Here is a 25186-nt window from a genome sequence, read left to right as displayed (position 1 = left end):
AGCTGTCAGAGCAGCGTACAGATCATTGCACCTGTACATAGCCCATCTGTTAACAGCCCATCCAACTACCTCATCCTCATATTGTTATTTATTTTTTTGTTCCTTTGCACCCCAGTATCTCTACTTGCACACTCATCTTCTGCACATCTATCACTCCAGTGTTTAATTGCTAAATTGTAATTACTTCGCCACTAAAGCCTATTTATTGCCTTACCTCCCTAATCTTACCTCAAATGCATACACTGTATCTAGATGTTTTTCTATTGTGTTATTGACTGGATGTTTGTTTATTCCATGTGTAACTCTGTGTTGTAGTTTGTGTCGCACTGCTTTGCTGTATCTTGGCCAGGTCACAGTTGTAAATGAGAACCTGTTATCAACTGTCCTACCTGGTTAAATAAAGGTGAAAAAAAACTGTTACTCATGTTACCCTTGCAACCCCATTATCCCTGTAACCCTGGTCCTCCTGTTACCCAGTTACCCTTGTTACCCCTGTAACCCTGGTCCTCCTGTTACCCAGTTACCCCCGTTACCCTGGTCCTCCTGTTACCCAGTTTCCCCTGTTACCCTGGTCCTCCTGTTACCCATTTACCATTGTTACCCCTGTTACACTGGTCCTACTGTTACCCAGTTACCCCTGTTACCCTGGTCCTCCTGTTACCCAATTACCCTTGTTACCCTGTTACCCTGGTCCTCCTGTTTCCCAGTTACCCCTGTAACCCTGGTCCTCCTGTTACCCAGTTACCCCTGTAACCCTGGTCCTCCTGTTTCCCAGTTACCCCTGTTACCCTGGTCCTCCTGTTTCCCAGTTACCCCTGTTACCCTGGTCCTACTGTTACCCAGTTACCATTGTTACCCCTGTTACCCTGGTCCTCCTGTTACCCAGTTACCCCTGTTACCCCTGTTACCCTGGTCCTCCTGTTACCCAGTTTCCCCTGTTACTATGGTCCTCCTGTTACCCTGGTCCTACTGTTACCCAGTTACCCCGTTACCCTGGTCCTACTGTTACCCAGTTACCCCGTTACCCTGGTCCCCCTGTTACCCAGTTACCCCTGTTACCCTGGTCCTCCTGTTACCCAGTTACCCCGTTACCCTGGTCCTCCTGTTACCCAGTTACCATTGTTACCCCTGTTACCCTGGTCCTCCTGTTACCCAGTTACCCCGTTACCCTGGTCCTCCTGTTACCCCGTTACCCTGGTCCTCCTGTTACCCAGTTACCATTGTTACCCCGTTACCCTGGTCCTCCTGTTACCCAGTTACCATTGTTACCCCAGTTACCCTGGTCCTCCTGTTACCCAGTTACCCCTGTTACCCTGGTCCTTCTGTTACCCAGTCACTCCTGTAACCCTGGTCCTCCTGTTACCCAGTCACCCCAGTTACCCTGGTCCTCCTGTTACCCAGTTACCCCTGTTACCCTGGTCCTCCTGTTACCCAGTCACTCCTGTAACCCTGGTCCTCCTGTTACCCATTTACCATTGTCACCCCAGTTACCCTGGTCCTCCTGTTACCCAGTTACCCCTGTTACCCTGGTCCTTCTGTTACCCAGTCACTCCTGTAACCCTGGTCCTCCTGTTACCCAGTCACCCCAGTTACCCTGGTCCTCCTGTTACCCAGTCATCCCTGTTACTCTGGTCCTCCTGTTACCCATTTGCCCTTGTTACCCCCGTTACCCTGGTCCTCCTGTTTCCCAGATACCCCTGTTACCCTGGTCCTCCTGTTACCCAGTTACCCCTGTTACCCTGGTCCTCCTGTTACCCAGTCACCCCTGTTACCCTGGTCCTCCTGTTACCCAGTCACCCCTGTTACCCTGGTCCTACTGTTACCCAGTTACCCCTGTTACCCTGGTCCTACTGTTACCCAGTTACCCCTGTTACCCTGGTCCTCCTGTTACCCAGTCACCCCTGTTACCCTGGTCCTCCTGTTACCCAGTTACCCCTGTTAACCTGGTCCTCCTGTTACCCAGTTACCCCTGTTACCCTGGTCCTCCTGTTACCCAGTTACCCCTGTTACCCTGGTCCTCCTGTTACCCAAGTCACCCCTGTTACCCTGGTCCTCCTGTTACCCAGTTACCCCTGTTAACCTGGTCCTTCTGTTACCCAGTCATCCCTGTTACTCTGGTCCTCCTGTTACCCATTTGCCCTTGTTACCCCCGTTACCCTGGTCCTCCTGTTTCCCAGATACCCCTGTTACCCTGGTCCTCCTGTTACCCAGTTACCCCTGTTACCCTGGTCCTCCTGTTACCCAGTCACCCCTGTTACCCTGGTCCTCCTGTTACCCAGTCACCCCTGTTACCCTGGTCCTACTGTTACCCAGTTACCCCTGTTACCCTGGTCCTACTGTTACCCAGTTACCCCTGTTACCCTGGTCCTCCTGTTACCCAGTCACCCCTGTTACCCTGGTCCTCCTGTTACCCAGTTACCCCTGTTAACCTGGTCCTCCTGTTACCCAGTTACGCCTGTTACCCTGGTCCTTCTGTTACCCAGTTACCCCTGTTACCCTGGTCCTCCTGTTACCCAAGTCACCCCTGTTACCCTGGTCCTCATGTTACCCAGTTACCCCTGTTAACCTGGTCCTCCTGTTACCCAGTTACCCCTGTTACCCTGGTCCTCCTGTTACCCAGTTACCCCTGTTACCCTGGTCCTCCTGTTACCCAAGTCACCCCTGTTACCCTGGTCCTACTGTTACCCAGTTACCCCTGTTACCCTGGTCCTACTGTTACCCAGTTACCCCTGTTACCCTGGTCCTACTGTTACCCAGTTACCCCTGTTACCCTGGTCCTCCTGTTACCCAGTCACTCCTGTAACCCTGGTCCTCCTGTTACCCATTTACCATTGTTACCCCTGTTACCCTGGTCCTCCTGTTACCCAAGTCACCCCTGTTACCCTGGTCCTACTGTTACCCAGTTACCCTGGTCCTACTGTTACCCAGTTACCCCTGCCTACTGTAAACTTTTAACTGCCTTGCGATGACTAAGTCATCCATTTATTATGAAACTATAGTCCATAATGATAACTCTTTATATCCTAACTCTATCTGCATGTTGATTAGTTGGTATTTATGCTAGTTGTGAGTACTCCTGGGAGTACTCTTTTCTAGGGCTGTTTTGGTGACCTCAGTAAAATTCTATGTGGCCGTTGAGTCATGGTAATCTCCTCTTATGCACTCTGGACATGCGTTAGTAGTACTCAACTCACTAACAACCATCAGGACCTAATGGTCTGGTGCTCAGGGCTCTATTGTCCCTCTAACCACTCTTACATCAATGCAAATGCTATCAAAAATCACATCAAACACTTATCATCAAAACAGTATCATGCTTTAAAAACGCACCTCACTGTGATTAATCAATTTGAAGAAAGAAGTTCAACAACAGGTTGAAACTGAGTGGAAAACATGGTTGTTGTGGATGTTGTTTCAAAGCCAAACACAACGAAATAGACAGCGCTTTCTAAAGTGATGATTCATTCAAAACACTCTGATGCATATTGGAGCTTCTACATATGTATAGGCCTATAGTGCCCAAGCCTGAAAAAAAACTATTAAAATAAGGATTGTGCCATTATACAATATATATAGCCTACCGCATATTAGACATGGCAGAAAAACATAAAATAAAGACCGATTTGGTACATATTTGCTCTAGCCTATAATTATAATGAATTTGTATTTGGTTTTGAATATCCTAGTAATAGGGAATTTGTTTATATATTTTCATAATTAATAGGCTGAAACATTACCTTTAGCTACAGAATATCTTACCACCATGCATTTCCATCTCACCTCTCCCTGTTCCAATCTCCAATGAGCAGAGAGAGGGGCTGTCAACAGTTTATGTTTTGTTTTGAAAACATGTTACTATCAATGTTCCCGAACAGATTTCCCTTGGTTTCCCAAATTGGAGAATATCACCTGTCTCACAGCGAAATAACCGGAGCAGCCTATCCACATGAGTGAAAAACGTACAGACAGGAAAGTGGCCTCCATTCGCTAAATGTACAGGCAGGAAAGTGGCCTCCATTCGCTAAATGTACAGGCAGGAAAGTGGCCTCCATTCGCTAAATGTACAGGCAGGAAAGTGGCCTCCATTCACTAAATGTACAGGCAGGAAAGTGGCCTCCATTCACTAAATGTACAGGCAGGAAAGTGGCCTCCATTCGCTAAATGTACAGGCAGGAAAGTGGCCTCCATTCGCTAAACGTACAGGCAGGAAAGTGGCCTCCATTCACTAAACGTACAGGCAGGAAAGTGGCCTCCATTCGCTAAATGTACAGGCAGGAAAGTGGCCTCCATTCGCTAAACGTACAGGCAGGAAAGTGGCCTCCATTCGCTAAACGTACAGGCAGGAAAGTGGCCTCCATTCGCTAAATGTACAGGCAGGAAAGTGGCCTCCATTCGCTAAATGTACAGGCAGGAAAGTGGCCTCCATTCGCTAAATGTACAGGCAGGAAAGTGGCCTCCATTCACTAAATGTACAGGCAGGAAAGTGGCCTCCATTCGCTAAATGTACAGGCAGGAAAGTGGCCTCCATTCGCTAAACGTACAGGCAGGAAAGTGGCCTCCATTCGCTAAACGTACAGGCAGGAAAGTGGCCTCCATTCGCTAAATGTACAGGCAGGAAAGTGGCCTCCATTCGCTAAATGTACAGGCAGGAAAGTGGCCTCCATTCGCTAAATGTACAGGCAGGAAAGTGGCCTCCATTCACTAAATGTACAGGCAGGAAAGTGGCCTCCATTCGCTAAATGTACAGGCAGGAAAGTGGCCTCCATTCGCTAAATGTACAGGCAGGAAAGTGGCCTCCATTCGCTAAATGTACAGGCAGGAAAGTGGCCTCCATTCGCTAAATGTACAGGCAGGAAAGTGGCCTCCATTCACTAAACGTACAGTAGGAAAGTGGCCTCCAAATGTACAGGCAGGAAAGTGGCCTCCATTCACTAAACGTACAGGCAGGAAAGTGGCCTCCATTCACTAAACGTACAGGCAGGAAAGTGGCCTCCATTCACTAAACGTACAGGCAGGAAAGTGGCCTCCATTCGCTAAACGTACAGGCAGGAAAGTGGCCTCCATTCGCTAAACGTACAGGCAGGAAAGTGGCCTCCATTCGCTAAACGTACAGGCAGGAAAGTGGCCTCCATTCGCCATTCCAGTGCATATGGATGACATGTATTTTTGTCTTGCCCCTGTTCCTGTTCCTGTCCATTTGATAATGGGTCATTCTAAATCAAAACTAATGTTATATATTAAAGACAAGATTCAATTGAGGATAGTCTAATGAGTGAAAATATGATCACTTGATGAGAGAAGACCGTGTGCAGCCTGACATGCTAACCACACTGCGCACGTATGTTGATTTTGTCCACCCCCATCAGACTCAATCAGGACAAGCAGGCTGAATATCAAAATTAACTCTGAAACAACTATATTAATTTGGGGACAGGTCAAAAAGCATTAAACATTTATGGCAATTTAGCTAGCTAGCTTGCTGTTGCTAGCTAATTTGTCCTGGAATATAAACATTTGGTTGTTATTTTACCTGAAATGCACAAGGTCCTCTACTCCAACAATTAATCCACAGATTAAAGGGTAAAAGTTTGATTCTGGGTATCTCTCCTCCTTCCGGCTTCTTCTTCTTCTTTGGACTTTATATGGCGGTGGGCAACCAACTTTAAGGTGCATTACCACCACCAACTAGACTGGAGTGTGGACCTCAGTTATCCCCAATTACATCTCTGAGGAGATTTTTTTAACCTTTATTTAACCAGGTAGGCTATTTGAGAACACGTTCTCATTTACAACTGTGACCTCTACGGGGAGTTTGTAAGGTGTTTGTCCCTCTACATTTTTCCGTCAGTACAGTGTTGGGGCAAGGCCCTACAATTACACAATACTGAAATAGAGCTGGAAATAGAGCTGGTTTTCACTGCTAAGTGACAGGCTAAGTGAGCAGGTGGTGCATCCTTCTAAGTCAAATGCAGCATGTCTTTCCGCCTCCCTCTATGTTATACAACAGGCTCCTTCAGGGCAGTGCACAAAACATCCCACACTTTTCTTGTAGAATATATGACACACTTCTTTTGTAGACAAGTGTAGAGTATACCCATTTATTCACACTACCAGTCCTAAACATAGTTTCCCCCGTCGATGGGGGGGCCTTGCTTTAAGTACAGGGACACTCAGGAGCGGTTCAGTTCATTATAAGCAGGGTCCGCGTGACATAGTCTCTTTGGGCTGACCAGGCTACAGAGGAGATTACATATTGACTGAGCGGCCCTTTTGAAACACTAGACATATTCTCCCTGGTGAAAGAGTAGTTGAATCAGTGCTGGGCCACTGGTACTCGCCCCCCGGCCCACAAGACAGAGTACTATAACCCTATAACTCTTCTCCTTCTGCTATTAGGTTATTAGATGGATATTTACACTCCGGACTCCGACATTGCTCTTCCTAATATTTCTATATTTCGTAATTCAATGATTTTTCTTTTAAATGTGTATGTATTGTTAGATGTTGCTGCACTGTTGGAGCTAGGAACTCAAGCATTTCGCTACATTCGCAAAAACATTTCATTAGACTGAAAGAGGGCCATTCATGAGGGAAACAATAGTAGTCATGCTTTCCTTTCATCATCTCAATCCTCCCTCCTTCTCATTGGCCAAACTCTCTTTACCTTCCGCCCCTTAATTTCTCTCCTCTCTCATTGGCTCCGTCCATCTTGCCTATTCTGTCAATCATCCCCTCATGTTGTGGTGTTTTGGGAATTAATGCTTGGGTTCCTTAATCTGCAGGGTAATCTGCCTAGAGTGATATTGACATTTAATCTTCATTTCTTTCCTTCCCAGGCATTTAGGATCTATTTATAGCCTCAACAACAATATTTTATTAGGTTCAGGAACGCAATTATACAGAGGGAAATCACCTAGTCTTTAGCCAATTGAACTGGGACCAGTTGGTATATCTGAGTCTTGATATATCTAAGTTTGTCTTGGACGGATGTTCTGATCTAGGGTCAGGTCTTATGGGTGTCTGGAAAGGAAATGCTTGGGTGGTATCCAGACATACCTTCAAATCGACCTTGTGCCATACTGGGATATTCTGTCATTCCGGCACTGAACACAATGGGTGCTATTTTCAAACACCACTGAGCCTTAGCAATGCTAACATGTATATATATGTAAAATCTCATAGAGATTCTCTGACCTAAAGTATTTGCAGGACAGACATCCCAGCTCATAGAGTTATTATACAAGAAACAAAAAAATGATACTCCCAGTTTGCTGCACAAAACAAATATTAGACAGCAAGACTCTTGATCCAGGAAGGAATTCTCTGCTTCTACCAAGCGACGCTTGATTTTGGAAGAAGCTAATCACTTAGCTAGATAGCTAACCAGCTACTAAATTAGCTAATTAAGTGCTTAACTGCAGAGCATTTAGCATATTCTAGACAGTTAACTTAATAGTTAGAAGATATTTAGCTGGCAAACATTTGGTTGTGAATTCTATACTGTAAGTACATCACCCGTGCTGCACAACAGCATCTCTCGTCATTGTGTGCTCGTAAACAAAGAGCACGTGACTGGGGACTATTGGCAAGCTTCATAGTGAAAAATGATGTGACAGTTGAAATGAAGAAAGCAATCTTTTTATCTCCTAACGTATTACACAAGTTGACTACAGTTATTTACAAATATTCAAATGTATAAAAAAAAAAAAAAAAAATTGTTTTGACGGTATTGAAAGATTTACAAATATCCTGGTATACAGTATATACAGCTACCGTCCATGCTTAATAGGTAGACTATCCATGCATAAGTCTCAGCAATGCCTGACTCTGCTGTTCTGGGGACTTTTGCATTCAATGAACAAAATCACACACCATGCAAACACCAGACTGCCACACACACACGCATGCGCACACACACACACACACACACACGCGCACGCGTGCGCACACGCACGCACGCACTGATAGGCTTTATTAAAAACACCAGGCCTACATAGTAAATCCTGGTCTGGCCCTAGTCCACCACCATTGTGACACGGTGCAAATTCTAACCTCCAGTAGTGGCTTTAATATTTCTATGTCACACCGTCAAGAGAGAAAGTAGACAACACGGTTTCACAGCCAAGAGAAGGAGGGAGAGAGAGAGAGAGAGGGAGAGGGAGGGAGCGGGAGGGGGAGATGGAGGGAGGGAGAGGGAGCGGGAGGGAGCGGGAGGGAGGGAGGGAGGGAGGGAGAGGGAGGGAGGGAGGGAGGGAGCGGGAGGGAGGGAGGGAGAGCGAGAGAGGGAGAGGGAGGGAGCGGGAGGGAGGGAGGGGAGGGAGCGGGAGGGAGAGCGAGAGCGAGAGCGGGAGAGGGAGAGGGAGGGAGGGAGCGGGAGGGAGGGAGGGAGGGAGCGGGAGGGAGGGAGAGCAAGAGAGGGAGGGAGGGAGGGAGCGAGAGAGGGAGAGGGAGGGAGGGAGGGAGGGAGCGGGAGGGAGGGAGGGAGAGCGAGAGAGGGAGAGGGAGAGGGAGAGGGAGGGAGCGGTAGGGAGGGAGAGCGAGAGAGGGAGAGGGGGAGCGGGGGGGAGGGAGAGCGAGCGAGAGAGGGAGAGGGGCACCTTTAGGTTATGGATCTTGAGGTACACCCAGTCACTTCTCTCGTTCCTTTTTTTATTTTTGTGTCAATCGTCCATTTTGTTTTGAAGTTGACCTATCTTCTGTGTTTGTGTCCCTTCTTCTCTTCTTCCTCAGAATGGGCTCAACGCTTTGCACCTGGCAGCTAAGGAGGGCCATGTGGAGCTGGTCCAGGAGCTGCTGGAGAGAGGCTCTGCTGTGGACTCGTCCACCAAGGTGGGTTCCTTTACCGTTCTACCGTACAGTATGTGAGGCTAGCACAGTATGAGCATAGCACAGGTAGGTAGTCTATTGATTCATCCACAGCTGAGTAGAGGCAGATTTGTGAAAGACTTGTTAGGAGCTTGAATTCTGGCCAGGTTTTAAAATTATATTTCTCTCAGCTGCTTTGGACTTAAGATCATAATCAAGTGAAAGCACTCCAAAGATGACATCAGGTTTTGTTTTTCTTCAGCGGTGAAATCGGATAACTGTGCATTGTTTTGTTTTGACTTGATGTTGTACTTTCCAACTGGGATCAAATCTTTCAAACAACCCCCCAAAAATGGGATGCATTTCTCAGAAAAGTCTGCTCTTTCAAGGTATCGGTTCTGCAAATTAGGGACCCGAAACGTGTATAAAGTGTCACACACGGGGTTAACCAGGTCAAAATCCTGGATCGGCTGTAGTCCTTCATTAACCTGACTCATAACCTTTTCACAGTGTGACTATACTACGATACCCAGGGCAGTCAGCCATATCCCACTGCCCCCAACACTCAAAGCACTGTAACCTAATGCTGTCACATGACTGTGCACTCTAGAGAGTACTTCAGAGTACTGGGGTGTAGCAGGCAGGAAAGGGGATACAGCTAGTTTCAATGTAAATGGAGGTAGTAATGCCAAGCTGTGGAAATGGAGAAGCCATATTCCTTCTAAGCTACATGTGTGACTTGTTAGATGTTAAATGTAGATTCAACACTTTAATAAATATATATATATTATTATTTCACCTTTATTTAACCAGGTAGACAACTGCGACCTGGCCAACATAAAGCAAAGCAGTTAGACACGTACAACAAAACAGGGTTACACATGGAATAAACAAACATACAGTCTATAATACAGTAGAAAAAGTCTATATACAGTGTGTGCAAATGAGGTAGGACAAGGGAGGTAAGGCAATAAATAGGCCATGGTGGTGAAGTAATTACAATATAGCAATTAAACACTGGAATGGTAGATGTGCAGAAGATTAAAGTGCAAGTATAGATACTGGGGTGCAATGGAGCAAGATAAATACGTTAATACAGAATGGGGATGAGGTAGATAGATGGGCTGTTTACAGATGGGCTATGTACAGGTGCTGTGATCTGTGAGCTGCTCTGACAGCTGGTGTTTAAAGATAGTGAGGGAGATATGAGTCTCCAGCTTCAGTGATTTTTGCAGTTCGTTCCAGTCATTGGCAGCAGAGAACTGGAAGGAAAGGCGGCCAAAACAAGAATTGGCTTTGGGGTGGAATATACAGTTGGTGTTTTTGCCCCGCGGTTAATGTTTGAATGGCTGACATGGTGCCATTTGAGGTGCCTCTCCAAATAATTGTTTAATACTACTCAATATCCAGGACTGACTCGTCTTGTGTTGAACATCATTCACTGGGTCGTGTTAAATTGTTTCTCCTGTACATGACTAATTTTAAGTGTGTATTTTGACATCCCAATAGGCCTACCCCAAACTTGAGGTAGATTGTCACTGAAACAAGTTTCTTGACGTGACTTGTTAATGTGTCCTAGTTAAAAGCATTTAGGGATTAATCCCAGGCTGTTGCTGGTATGAGTGAAAACTCTCTGTGTCTGTGTCACAGCATCATTAGGAAGGCATTATCCCTGGCTGTCTGTGTCACGGCATCATTATGAAGGCATTATCCCTGGCTGTCTGTGTCACAGCATCATTAGGAAGGCATTATCCCTGGCTGTCTGTGTCACAGCATCATTGGGAAGGCATTATCCCTGGCTGGCTGTGTCACAGCATCATTAGGAATGCATTATCCCTGGCTGTCTGTGTCACAGCATCATTAGGAAGGCATTATCCCTGGCTGTCTGTGTCACGGCATCATTAGGAAGGCATTATCCCTGGCTGTCTGTGTCACGGCATCATTAGGAAGGCATTATCCCTGGCTGCCTGTTTCACAGCATCATTAGGAAGGCATTATCCCTGGCTGTCTGTGTCACAGCATCATTAGGAAGGCATTATCCCTGGCTGGCTATGTCACAGCATCATTAGGAAGGCATTATCCCTGGCTGGCTATGTCACAGCATCATTGGGGAGGCCCCCTCAACTCCATCACTGAGCCATGGGTGTCTGTGGATATGCCTGGCTGTCTGGGTTGTCAGTGATAGATTGAATGAATGAGGACGGGTGGTAAAATGATGAATGGGAGTTGCTGTAGAGTAATGTGATGGCGGTATGACAGTCATTTGTGTCGTAACGAAAATGTCATAACACTAATGAGGGAGTAGGGTATAGTTAGTTATATGAGGTTTGATCAGAGTGCCAAATATACTGTGATATATGCTGTCTCTATTTTTTTGTGGGACCTCCTTGTGCATGATTATTTTTATGGGACTAATATATAGTAAGCAAAATGTATTAATTTGGCATGAACACAACCAGTCGTGATGTTTTCATCTTATTGTCAACAAATTATAAGTAGGCTACCTGCGAATGTTCGTCCACTCCAAAATATCTGTGTGATGACATCTGGTGATTATCTCTGAGTGTGATGACATCTGGTGATTATCTCTGAGTGTGATGACATCTGGTGATTATCTCTGAGTGTGATGAAATCTGGTGATTATCTCTGAGTGTGATGACATCTGGTGATTATCTCTGAGTGTGATGACATCTGGTGATTATCTCTGAGTGTGATGACATCTGGTGATTATCTCTGAGTGTGATGACATCTGGTGATTATCTCTGAGTGTGATGACATCTGGTGATTATCTCTGAGTGTGATGACATCTGGTGATTATCTCTGAGTGTGATGACATCTGGTGATTATCTCTGACATCTGGTGATTATCTCTGAGTGTGATGAAATCATTATCTCTGGTGTGATTCTGGTGATTATCTCTGAGTGTGATGACATCTGGTGATTATCTCTGAGTGTGATGACATCTGGTGATTATCTCTGAGTGTGATGACATCTGGTGATTATCTCTGAGTGTGATGACATCTGGTGATTATCTCTGAGTGTGATGAAATCTGGTGATTATCTCCAAATGTGGTTATATACACACAAAAATATACACACAAAAATGTGGTATTATTTGTGGATAGTCACAATAATATAATAGTTTGATATAAGTATTTACATGCTTTGCAAGAAGAAAGATTTCCCTAATAATCCTGTTTCCATGGAGACATCTGAAATCAGGCTACCTGATGGCACTCTGCAGAAGATCACCAATCAAAATAAACATTCTATCACAGCGAACATGTTATTTTTGGGAAGCACATGCGCAGATATGGGTGGGCACAGGAGACCTGGGAGGCTATGCTACAAGCGACAAGTTCACCAGAGCTGTCATTGCCAACCTAGCCGTCTGAGCTAGCCGCATACTGGCATCTCTCTGCAGCTCGTAAACATACACTTTATTTATTGACCTACCGTCTGCACTAATATCACTCAATATATTCAATTATTAAACATTCTATGTTAAGACCGATTTTCCATACAGCTGAGTTTCAGATATAGTAATGCCGATTAACCATTTACTGCAGTGGGCTAAATCAGGGTCACACAGAGTGATTCTTGTTAGTCTTAAACAAAGTATAAACCTCACACATGGTTATGGCCTCAACAAAAAGAAGACACCTGTACCATGTTAGACATAGAGTTGAAATCTATTACATGTTGAGTTTGCATCCCAATATTACACTTTATAAACACCACAGAAGACTGAAATATAACAAAAACTGTTTGACATAGAAACACCGGATTTTTGTTGTAAAAAAACAACAAACAAAAAACTTTATTAATGGGGACATTAAGAAACGTTTGAATAACATTCCACCCCATGAGGCCAAAGAGGGCACTTTTGTCTGCGATGTTTGCGTGTTCTAATATTTTGAAAGATTTGCTCAGAAAACCAGGTGTTTTAATCAGCATATGCTTACTTCTATTTTGACATTACACCGGTTAAGATTAGCAGAGTGAGGTGTTTACATGATTATTGCGTAATATGTCTACTGCCATAATCAGTTTAATATCGAATTACTAGTGTGCATGTCAACATACTTACTGGGTCTACACTCTTGGGGTCGGAATTAATGAATGCATCTTGTTGACAAAAGGACCTTTTTTGTAGAAAGAAAAGTTGGGACATCTGAAAATGGCTGAGATATGTGACTGTCCCAGGATGTTAGGCCACATGGAACAAAAATATTTTAAACCATGACTTTAATCTGGAATAAGTTTTTATTTGATTTATTTGATTATGTACCACTGTAGCAGTACAAATAGCATTTTAAACAAATAGGAGAATAGCTAAATTAGGATTATTTAGAGACCACACCAAAGTTAGACTCTGTTGCATTTCAGGGGACTCATGTCTCATTCAGGGGTTCTGAGACCCCCCCTGGGCCCCCTGTAATTTGCACTGTGGGTGTGGTATGCTTGAAATTCAAACATGGGCAATGCAAAAGGCACTGCATCTCAGTGCAAGAGGCGTCACTACAGTCTCTGGTTCGAATTCAGGCTGTATCACACCCGGCCGTGATTGGAAGTCCCATAGGGCGTCGCACAATTGGCCCAGCGTAGTCCAGGTTTGGCCGGGGGGGTAGGGCGTCACTGTAAATAAGAATTTGTTCTTAATTAACTGACTTGCCTAGTTAAAGGTTGAAAGGTTGAAGGTTAAGTAAGAAAGGTTGAAGTTTAAATAAGAAAGTTTGAAGTTTAAATAAGAAAGGTTGAAAGTTAAATAAGAAAGGTTGAAGTTTAAATAAGAAAGGTTGAAGGTTAAATAAGAAAGGTTGAAGTTTAAATAAGAAAGGTTGAAGGTTAAATAAAAAAGGTTGAAGGTTAAATAAGAAAGGTTGAAGTTTAAATAAGAAAGGTTGAAGGTTAAATAAGAAAGGTTGAAGGTTAAGTAAAGATGAAATACCAAACTGTAATAGTAATACATGTTCCTGTATTCATTTGTGTTTTTAGGCCTATACAGTGCCAAGCAGTTCCTGTATTCATTTGTGTTTTTAGGCCTATACAGTGTCAAGCAGTTCCTGTATTCATTTGTGTTTTTAGGCCTATACAGTGCCAAGCAGTTCCTGTATTCATTTGTGTTTTTAGGCCTAAACAGTGCCAAGCAGTTCCTGTATTCATTTGTGTTTTTAGGCCTATACAGTGCCAAGCAGTTCCTGTCATATATTCATGATGTGATATTCTCCTTCTGTCTAAGGTGAAATGTGAACCTTTTGTTATGTGTTTTAACACACTCCTTTAGCAACTCAACCCCCCCAATGCTCCACGTTTTCCTTGTTCTCTGATACTGCTAGAAGTACTGTCTGTGTGTTCTATCCACCAGAAAGGGAACACAGCCCTCCACATTGCCTCTCTGGCCGGACAGGCAGACGTAGTGAAGATGCTGGTGAAGCAGGGAGCAGAAATTAACTCTCAGTCTCAGGTAAGAGATACAGTAGCAAGGCGGCAGCTATCTTGCTTTTGTCTCTAATCCCTACCAACTGATCAGGATTGCGGTGGCCATAAAATGCTGTGGACATACCTGCCTATGGACATACCTGTGGACATATGGGCTAAGCATATACCCTCTTACTGTGCGCTGTACAGCCAGTCAAATTGATGTTGTATTGATTGATGCTACACAATATGGTGTCTTCCCAAAATGATGTTACCTGTACAGCTGTTGTTGTCTTCATTAGGCTCTAAGGTCTAATGTTGCACTGTTGTGTCTCCAGAATGGCTTCACTCCTCTGTACATGGCTTCTCAGGAGAACCATATAGATGTGGTACGTTACCTTCTGGAGAACGGAGGTAACCAGAGCACCGCCACGGAGGTGAGGACAGAGTGTGTCTTTATGGCAGTCATACGGTTTAAGTCACATCTTGACATAAATATGTTACCAACAACTACCATTTTGAACAATTTGTTCTGTTTTGAATAATTACATATCAACTCTATCCATCACCATTGTTTGTCTGTGGCTATGCTAAACTCCTCCCTCCCCATCTCCTCCCTCCTCCAGGATGGATTCACCCCCCTGGCCATCGCCCTCCAGCAGGGCCACAACCAGGTGGTGTCCGTCCTGCTGGAGAACGACACCAAGGGCAAGGTGCGGCTGCCCGCCCTGCACATCGCCGCCCGCAAGGACGACACCAAGTCTGCAGCGCTGCTCCTCCAGAACGACCACAACGCCGACGTCCAGTCCAAGGTGCGGCCGGAGGGAAGGGCTTACTGGTTAAAACGGGCATCTGTGTCATTGGGTTAGCATATGTCTGTGGTGCTAGGACCATGTGTTGTTAATGGTGCAAGCCCGTAAGGAAGTATAATACAGTGTGTTAAAGTTTAGCTTGTCAGCACTTTGTGGTGTATGGTATAAATAACAACACTTTTTAATAGCAAATGGTGTCAGGAGAATGTGTCAGAGTTGACCTTAGTTCCTGTCCGACTGTCTGGGGTGTTTACCAGTAGTTGGTTGCGTCTGTCTGTCTGTCTGTCTGTCTGTCTGTCTGTCTGTCTGTCTGTCTGTCTGTCTGTCTGTCTGTCTGTCTGTCTGTCTGTCTGTCTGTCTTTCTTTCTCTCTCTCTCTCTATCTGTGCATCTCTCTCTGTCTCTCTGTCTCTCTCTCTCTCTTTCTCCTTCAGTGTCTGTGTGCCTGCCACGTGTTCCTTGGTCCTGCCACTAACCGGGCCTCTTTCTCTTCCTGCCTTATCTGTCTGTCTGACCCACTCCCACCCTCCTCCCCCATCACTCGCTACCGCCGTGTTTACGTCTAGCACTGTATGGAGTGTGCTGTTGTCCGTATTGTTGAATATCACAATTTAAGGGCCGTATGCATGCACCCTTGGGGGATTCCTGTGGAAACGAGGTGGGTTGTGTAGGGATGGGCTGTGGCTAGAGTTAAGTGCAGTTTCCCTTGTTTTGAAAGACAGTAGCCTAAACTGAAGTCATATCCAAAATGTCTTCCCTGCTGATTTCTGTAGCTGGTTGACCAGTTAAATGTCATTGCTTGGCCAACATCCACTCACCTGCATTACCCAGGTCTGAATCAGTCCTTTTGATTGATTGGCCAACATCCACTCACCTGCATTACCCAGGTCTGAATCAGTCCTTTTGATTGATTGGCCAACATCCACTCACCTGCATTAACCCAGGTCTGAATCAGTCCTTTTGATTGATTGGCCAACATCCACTCACCTGCATTACCCAGGTCTGAATCAGTCCTTTTGATTGATTGGCCAACATCCACTCACCTGCATTACCCAGGTCTGAATCAGTCCTTTTGATTGATTGGCCAACATCCACTCACCTGCATTACCCAGGTCTGAATCTGAATCAGTCCTTTTGATTGGTCTGATTGATTGATTGGCCAACATCCACTCACCTGCATTACCCAGGTCTGAATCAGTCCTTTTGATTGATTGGCCAACATCCACTCACCTGCATTACCCAGGTCTGAATCAGTCCTTTTGATTGATTGGCCAACATCCACTCACCTGCATTACCCAGGTCTGAATCAGTCCTTTTGATTGATTGGCCAACATCCACTCACCTGCATTACCCAGGTCTGAATCAGTCCTTTTGATTGATTGGCCAACATCCACTCACCTGCATTACCCAGGTCTGAATCAGTCCTTTTGATTGATTGGCCAACATCCACTCACCTGGTCATTATTGATTGGCCAACAGGTCTGAATCAGTCCTTTTGATTGATTGGCCAACATCCACTCACCTGCATTACCCAGGTCTGAATCAGTCCTTTTGATTGATTGGCCAACATCCACTCACCTGCATTACCCAGGTCTGAATCAGTCCTTTTGATTGATTGGCCAACATCCACTCACCTGCATTACCCAGGTCTGAATCAGTCCTTTTGATTGATTGGCCAACATCCACTCACCTGCATTACCCAGGTCTGAATCAGTCCTTTTGATTGATTGGCCAACATCCACTCACCTGCATTACCCAGGTCTGAATCAGTCCTTTTGATTGATTGGCCAACATCCACTCACCTGCATTACCCAGGTCTGAATCAGTCCTTTTGATTGATTGTATGACTTTTGTGTAAAACAGCTGGCACAGTTTAAAAAACAATTGAAAGTACAAAGAACCCCAGAGGATAAAACATAAAATCGTATTTCCAATGTGGTCCTCGGTGTAGGACGATAACAGGAGTGAAAACTAGAGAATGAGTGAAAACTAGCAGTGTTGTGGTTCACCAGGTCGTCAACAGCCCGCGCTGTAAACACATGGCACACCAGTTATAATTGATGTTGTCAATGAACGTAACACTGTCCTTGTGTCAGACCTAATGCTATAATGTTATTAAATCTTATTACATAATATATACAGCCATGACATGCTGTTTGCAGCTCAGCTGTCTTCATGAAATACTCTTCACCATGAGCCACAGGGGAGACCCAGAGGAGGGTGGATGAAGAGTGCAGCACACTCACATAAACTCACACACTCTCTCACACACACTCTCTCACACACGCCCACGATCACACACCCACTATCACACACGCCCACTATCACACACTATGGCTGCATTTACACAGGTAGCCAAATTCAGATATTTTTTCCACTAATTGGTCTGATCTAGCTGATCTAATTCATCGAAAGACCATTTCGTGAAAAAATTATAAATGCAACCATGAAAGTCGTCTGACTTTACCTGAATTAGTTTGGAAATAACCACCCGTCTTAAAGTCTGACTTTGAATTGTAAAAACACTATAAATTTGCAACTCTCTAGTGAGTTTGGCCTTGTGGCACAAAATGGCTGCCATGCATCACTGTGGCCTGTTGCATAGCGACAGTAAGGCCTGCTCATAGATAATAGTATTGTGTACAGTATAGCTCCATGGGCTTGCTTCCATCATTGTAAAACATCTGAATGTTTTTGGATGGAAAGATACTATAAAGCATACACAGTTTAGCGATAAAGCAGTTTTTTTTTAGAGAATCATACCAATCTAGCTTTACCTAACGTTGCCAGTATTCTTTGTACTGTGTAACTACCCTGAGCTCTGAGCGTCTGTACAACTGTTTGTGAAATGTCTCAAGTCTTTCCCTTCCTCGTCTCTACTGCTTCAGATGATGGTCAATAGAACTACGGAGGTATAACCACTATGTCTACCACTCCAACCTTGACCATATAACACATCACTGTTCTGTTTTGTCTTTATTTCCCTCACGTCTATAGCATTGCACGGTGGCAAATAGCCGCGGGTCTTTTGATTTTGTTCTGTTATGCTAATTATAAACTGGGTGGTTCAAGCTCTGATTGCTGATTGGCTGACTGCCATGGTATATCAGACCGTATACCATGGGTATGACAAAACTTTTTATTTTTACTGCTAGAATCACATTGGTATCCAGTTTATAATAGCAATAAGCGACCTCGGGTTTGTGGTATTTGGCCAATATACCACACCCCCCCCCCCCAGGCCTTAAGTACGCATGGCAACATTTATTTTTTCACACCTCAGTAGTTTGTCTTTCAGTTACAAAATGGTTATCTGTTCGTTTTTACTTTGTGCGTACTTTTGACTTCCTTTCTATTTTGATTGGTTGAGTTTCAGTAGTTTTATTGGTGCTATGACAAGCTCAGCAAACTTGATTACTGAAAACCTCCGATGCATTTCACCTCTAATACAAAACATTTTTGATAATGATGAATAATGCTTTTTGACAGGGTGTTTGTTAACATATAGAACACCTATATGTTGTGTTGCATGCCATCTATTTATATTTTCCACGCACTATCAACTAAATGGATGTTATTTGACAAAACACAACATTTTTAATTGTTATAATGAGGTCAGTATTGTCACATTTTTATAATTACAAGGAGCTTGAGATTAGATAAAGAAATATATCAATGCTAATATATGTACATTATTATTGCATTCAAACATGTTTTTATACAGTATACTATACTCACCAATGCAATGTCATGATATTACATCAATCCAAAAGTATCCAGGTGCTTTGCAGATAGTTTGCAGGACCAAATGCATCGTGTCTCTTAATTTGCACCATTATCAGCTATCAGCCTTAAATGTGTAGTTTTGAATCATCGCGTAGTCTACAATTCTTCACACTTTTGTAAATAATGTTTTCACATTAAATCGGACCATGACTTTCAGAATGGAAAGGTAAGCCAAGAGTTTCACAATACTCCCACCTGCTTTGATTTCTCTCTGGTTTCTTAGAATTCCTAACATGACAATATGCAGTACAATGACATAGTGCACTTTGGTGTTGATAAAATATACAGTCATGGGTTTTTTTCTTCTCTGTCCTGTAAATGTGTGCTTAACTAATACTGTTTCAGTTTTTTTGTGTATTTGGTTTTTATTTACTTCATTTATTAATTATTTAATATTTATTTAAATGTAGACACTATTGTTTCTATTTTGTTCAGACTGTAGGATCACCAGTTGCATGGTGGAGATCTTTCTGAGTTTGTGTTTGTGTGTATGCGTACACTACAGAATTTGTGTGTACGTTCGTAATCGAATCATGATTTTCTGAAACTGAATTTTAAGATTTATTTCCTTCCCTTCCTCTCTTTGGTTTCCTCCCTCTTCAATTAAAAAAAATATTTTGACTGTTCATTTCCTTTAGTTTCTTTCTTTTTGTTGACGTGATGCGACTGCTGCATGCTGGGATGGTGGAGGTCAAGGGTGAAGGGTCAGATTTTGGGGTCATGAATGAGGCTACTATCTAACCCACTCTATCTCTCTCTCTCCCTCCCGCTCTCTGTGTCCGCCCCCCTGTGTTACAGAGTGGATTCACGCCACTGCATATCGCTGCCCACTATGGAAACGTGAACGTGTCCACATTACTGCTGAACCGTGGGGCGGCTGTGGACTTCACAGCCAGGGTGAGTAGTGTACCATTACCTCTACCTTCTGATCTGGAGTCAGCTGTGCTACCATTGTGCCACAAAGTCTTAGGCAGCATTACCTCTACCTTCTGATCTGGAGTCAGCTGTGCCTCCATTATGCAACAAGGTCCTGGGCACCATTAATATAGACCTTTACTGGGATTAGTGCACAGTTTGTAGGTAATAGGAAGGGCTGCCCACACACTGTGCCAACCCTGCACAGAGTCCAAGAGCCATAAACAACAGGAGACTTTAAAACACATCAGAAACGTAACACTCAAAACCCCTGTCATTTCTGCTGTGTCACACTTTCTCAGGTGTTTTTAGTCACAGTCATCCTCACAAGCTGTGTGTCCCGCAGTGCTTTGGGCCAGGCGATCAGCTTTTACATTGTCAGGATTTCACAGACAGCAGAGGAGTGGCCGGACACCAAGACAACAGAACACATCCTAAGAGGATGAATGAACAGGAAGCCATTGTCAGCAATTCAATTAAATCTTTATTGTCCCAGCAGGGAAATACATTGAGGCATATTAGATAACATTAAACATAATAGAAACTGTGTTCTGGCCTTGTAACAACATCAATTGTATACAGTAGTATTGTGATTATATAACGGTAACTAACGCACTTTTTTACATAGCGCTGTTCCGTACAATTGACCTTATTTTAGCGGCCAAAAAACGTAATACTTCCAGGTCAACTGTAATATGAATAACATTGTAAAGCACAATTTCTCCCTTTCCAGCAAAATCAATGATGAGACCTTCATGCTGACCGTCTCTGCATGATTGAAGAAAGCAATGAGCTCCTTCGGGTCTTTTTAAAAATGTCAGGTGGGGAAGCGAAACCTACTGCGTGATAGTGAAAGGGGGAGATATGTCTAGTTGGGAAACAGCTTTTTTTCACCCGATCTGTCCAACTTATCACCTCTAAAATGTAAATAAAACACTATAAAGAGTTTATATAATGTGTCATTACATACCTGTTTGAAGGTTTGTGTGGAACTTGAATGGGGTTTTTAGGCTCTAAAGTGATCTTCAAAAGTAAACAGCGGCTGTCGCGGCTTTTGAGCGTCATGATATTTTGCAGTGATGACGCAAAAAAATAAATGCATTCAGTTGTACAACTGACCAGGTATCCCCTTTAACCCTGACCCTGCCCTTTTCTTGTTTTTAATCTGCAAGAGAAGCGCCACACCTGGTGGAAAGAGGCTGTATGACACAGAATGAGTCGCATAATGAAGGCTCTACGTTACGTCATGACACGTCACAATTTAATGTACAGCGCCATAGGGGTCCGTTTTTAAAAACTTTTCTCCAATACTATCGGGCCATTACCATGTCAATCAACGCTTGAATAGAAACGTAGTTCACACCCCGGATGTTGATGCCAAACCAGTCACTACAGTCCCATTAGTTTTCCTTGCAGCCTCGTTTGAATGCCGCGGTTGCGCAAATTTGTACTGAATGGGGTCAGTCACCGTTACCATTAGTTAATTTGTTTATTTCGATTTGAATGTGTCTTCCATTGTGTTCTATGTGTTTCAGAATGGGATCACTCCCCTCCACGTGGCCTCCAAGCGTGGTAACACTAACATGGTGCGCCTCCTACTGGACAGGGGGTCTCAGATCGACGCTAAGACTAGGGTAAGTCCACACATGCACACACACACACACACACACGCACGTGCACACACACACACACACACACACACACACACACACGCACGTGCACACACACACACGCACACGCACGTGCACACACACACCGTTGGGATCACTACGCTAAGACGAGGGTAAGTCCACACACACACACACACACCTGTGTGTGTGTGTACTGTATAAGTGTGCCCACTGTCAATACTGTATGTGGGTGTAGGATGTATTGATCAGTATGAGAGAGGGTCAGTGAGTGTGGACTGTGTGTGGGATGTATTGATCAGTATGAGAGAGGGTCAGTGAGTGTGGACTGTGTGTGGGATGTATTGATCAGTATGAGAGAGGGTCAGTGACTGTGGACTGTGTGTGGGATGTATTGATCAGTATGAGAGAGGGTCAGTGACTGTGGACTGTGTGTGGGATGTATTGATCAGTATGAGAGAGGGTCAGTGAGTGTGGACTGTGTGTGGGATGTATTGATCAGTATGAGAGAGGGTCAGTGAGTGTGGACTGTGTGTGGGATGTATTGATCAGTATGAGAGAGGGTCAGTGAGTGTGGACTGTGTGTGGGATGTATTGATCAGTATGAGAGAGGGTCAGTGAGTGTGGACTGTGTGTGGGATGTATTGATCAGTATGAGAGAGAGTCAGTGAGTGTGGACTGTGTGTGGGATGTATTGATCAGTATGAGAGAGGGTCAGTGAGTGTGGACTGTAAGTGGGATGTATTGATCAGTATGAGAGCGGGTCAGTGAGTGTGGACTGTATGTGGCATGTATTGATCAGTATGAGAGAGGGTCAGTGAGTGTGGACTGTGTGTGGGATGTATTGATCAGTATGAGAGAGGGTCAGTGAGTGTGGTCTGTATGTGGCATGTATTGATCAGTATGAGAGAGGGTCAGTGAGTGTGGACTGTGTGTGGGATGTATTGATCAGTATGAGAGAGGGTCAGTGAGTGTGGACTGTGTGTGGGATGTATTGATCAGTATGAGAGAGGGTCAGTGAGTGTGGACTGTATGTGGCATGTATTGATCAGTATGAGAGAGGGTCAGTGACTTTGGACTGTATGTGGGATGTATTGATCAGTATGAGAGAGGGTCAGTGAGTGTGGACTGTAAGTGGGATGTATTGATCAGTATGAGAGAGGGTCAGTGAGTGTGGACTGTATGTGGGATGTATTGATCAGTATGAGAGAGGGTCAGTGAGTGTGGACTGTAAGTGGGATGTATTGATCAGTATGAGAGAGGGTCAGTGACTGTGGACTGTAAGTGGGATGTATTGATCAGTATGAGAGAGGGTCAGTGGGTGTGGACTGTAAGTGGGATGTATTGATCAGTATGAGAGAGGGTCAGTGACTGTGGACTGTGTGTGGGATGTATTGATCAGTATGAGAGAGGGTCAGTGAGTGTGGACTGTAAGTGGGATGTATTGATCAGTATGAGAGAGGGTCAGTGAGTGTGGACTGTATGTGGCATGTATTGATCAGTATGAGAGAGGGTCAGTGAGTGTGGACTGTAAGTGGGATGTATTGATCAGTATGAGAGAGGGTCAGTGACTGTGGACTGTAAGTGGGATGTATTGATCAGTATGAGAGAGGGTCAGTGAGTGTGGACTGTAAGTGGGATGTATTGATCAGTATGAGAGAGGGTCAGTGAGTGTGGACTGTATGTGGCATGTATTGATCAGTATGAGAGAGGGTCAGTGAGTGTGGACTGTAAGTGGGATGTATTGATCAGTATGAGAGAGGGTCAGTGAGTGTGGACTGTATGTGGCATGTATTGATCAGTATGAGAGAGGGTCACTGAGTGTGGACTGTAAGTGGGATGTATTGATCAGTATGAGAGAGGGTCAGTGAGTATGTTGGTGTACTGCATAGCTGCTGGATGTGTGTGTGAGTGAGAGCTGCAGATCAGTGTATTTACAGCTAGCCCACTAGAGAATAACTTGTTGAGCCTAACGCCCTCCATTTTGACCCGCTGTTATTCCTGTGTCCTTGGCCGTTATGCCGCTCAGTCAGCTTACTGAATTAATTTAGGGCAAAAACCACTCTCCCTCCTCTCTCAAATCACTCCATCACTATACCTCCATCAATCAATCCATATGTCGTGTCAGAAAACGTCCTTTTTAAAATGATGCGATTGATATTTGTGCCTATTACCAAGGTATTGAATCCTATTATACAACGGGTGGGTCTAGTCCTGAATGCTGATTGGTTAAAACTGCATTTCAGTTGGTGTCTATTCCGCAAGTTACCACTGGCTAAATCTATGACGTTTAAATGCCTATTTACTCTGTTCCATCTGACTCCTGTCGTAGGAATTTCATAAACCTTGCTCGCTCACTCCAGACACACTTATCAAGATTCACTTCTGGAATCTTCACCTTCATCCATCACTATTTAGAAGACAGTTCCAGATAATGGAAAACCCAGGAAAACACTCTCTGCCTTATCTAAACATCCCAGAGCTAAGTTGAGTCGGTTCAACCATAGGTTAACGATCCTTTCTGCTTACTTAAAACCCACAATCCATTTCCTCCCCAACCTAGCTGGAATGGTATGTATTAATCAGCTATAATAAAACAGAGTAGAGTTGAATTATTTATAGTTCTATTTAAAATGTAGATATTGTTTAGTCATTATTCATAAAATTCCTAACACTCCGCAATCCACTCTCTCATCAACCCAGCCAGGCAATTTATAAAAAAGCATCTAGACATTATCTCACATTTCTTTTAGAATAACATTTAGTTTTCAACAGTGGTGATTTGTATAAACCTTGCTGTTTGTCTCTCTGACATTTCCAACATTGTTTCAATATTCGAATTCGATCTCCAGCTGTCCCATAGTAATGAACGTGTTGGGAGTCGGGACTAGCCAGACAAATCAAATCACATTTTATTTCATTTATTTCTTTATTTCACCTTTACAAGAACAAGTTCTCATTTACAATTGCGACCTGGCCAAGATTAAGCAAAGCAGTTCAACACATACAACAACACAGAGTTACACATGGAATAAAACAAACATACAGTCAATAATACAGTAGAAAAATAGGTCTATATACAATGTGAGCAAATGAGGTGAGATAAGGGAGGTAAATGCAAAAAAAAGGCCATGGTGGCAGAGTAAATACAATATAGCAAGTAAAACACTGGAATGGTAGTTTTGCAGTGGAAGAATGTGCAAAGTAGAGATAGAAATAATGGGGTGGAAAGGAGCAAAAATAAATAAATAAATAAATACAGTAGGGGGAGAGGTAGTTGTTTGGGCTAAATTATAGATGGGCTATGTACAGGTGCAGTAATCTGTGAGCTGCTCTGACAGCTGGTGCTTAAAGCTAGTTAGGGAGACACAGTAAGTGTTTCCAGTTTCAGAGATTTTTGTAGTTCGTTCCAGTCATTGGCAGCAGAGAACTGGAAGGAGAGGCGGCCAAAGGAAGAATTGGTTTTGGGGGTGACCAGAGAGATATACCTGCTGGAGCGCGTGCTACAGGTGGGTGCTGCTATGGTGGCCAGCGAGCTGAGATAAGGGGGGACTTTACCTAGCAGGGTCTTGTAGATGACATGTAGCCAGTGGGTTTGGCGACGAGTATGAAGCGAGGGCTAGACAACGAGAGCGTACAGGTTTAAATGTACCGAATACAACAGGTGTAGACTTTACCTTGAAAGTATTACTTACAAGCCCTTAACCAACAATTTTTAAAGAAAATACCTATAAAAAAAAGTAAGAGGTAAGAATAACAAATAATTAAAGAGCAGCAGTAAATAACAATAGCTGTGCTATATACAGGGGTACCGGTACAGA

The 25186-nt window shown here is 44.0% G+C and overlaps 1 protein-coding gene across 1 annotated transcript in view; it reads left to right on the top strand.

Annotated features, from left to right (window-relative positions):
• The window catches only part of LOC118391878 (ankyrin-2-like), a 155572-nt gene that overhangs the window by 39760 nt on the left and 90626 nt on the right, over positions 1-25186 (top strand). Inside the window, exons 3-9 of the mRNA XM_052459369.1 lie at positions 8731-8829; positions 14173-14271; positions 14564-14662; positions 14852-15037; positions 17925-17948; positions 19621-19719; positions 21273-21371. Of these exons, the coding sequence (XP_052315329.1) occupies positions 8731-8829; positions 14173-14271; positions 14564-14662; positions 14852-15037; positions 17925-17948; positions 19621-19719; positions 21273-21371 (705 nt within the window). The remainder of the gene's footprint in view (positions 1-8730; positions 8830-14172; positions 14272-14563; positions 14663-14851; positions 15038-17924; positions 17949-19620; positions 19720-21272; positions 21372-25186) is intronic.

This window comes from Oncorhynchus keta, chromosome 13 (assembly GCF_023373465.1).
Source record: "Oncorhynchus keta strain PuntledgeMale-10-30-2019 chromosome 13, Oket_V2, whole genome shotgun sequence".
Classification (NCBI taxonomy): domain Eukaryota; kingdom Metazoa; phylum Chordata; class Actinopteri; order Salmoniformes; family Salmonidae; genus Oncorhynchus; species Oncorhynchus keta.
This window is presented reverse-complemented; position numbering and strand designations above follow the sequence as displayed.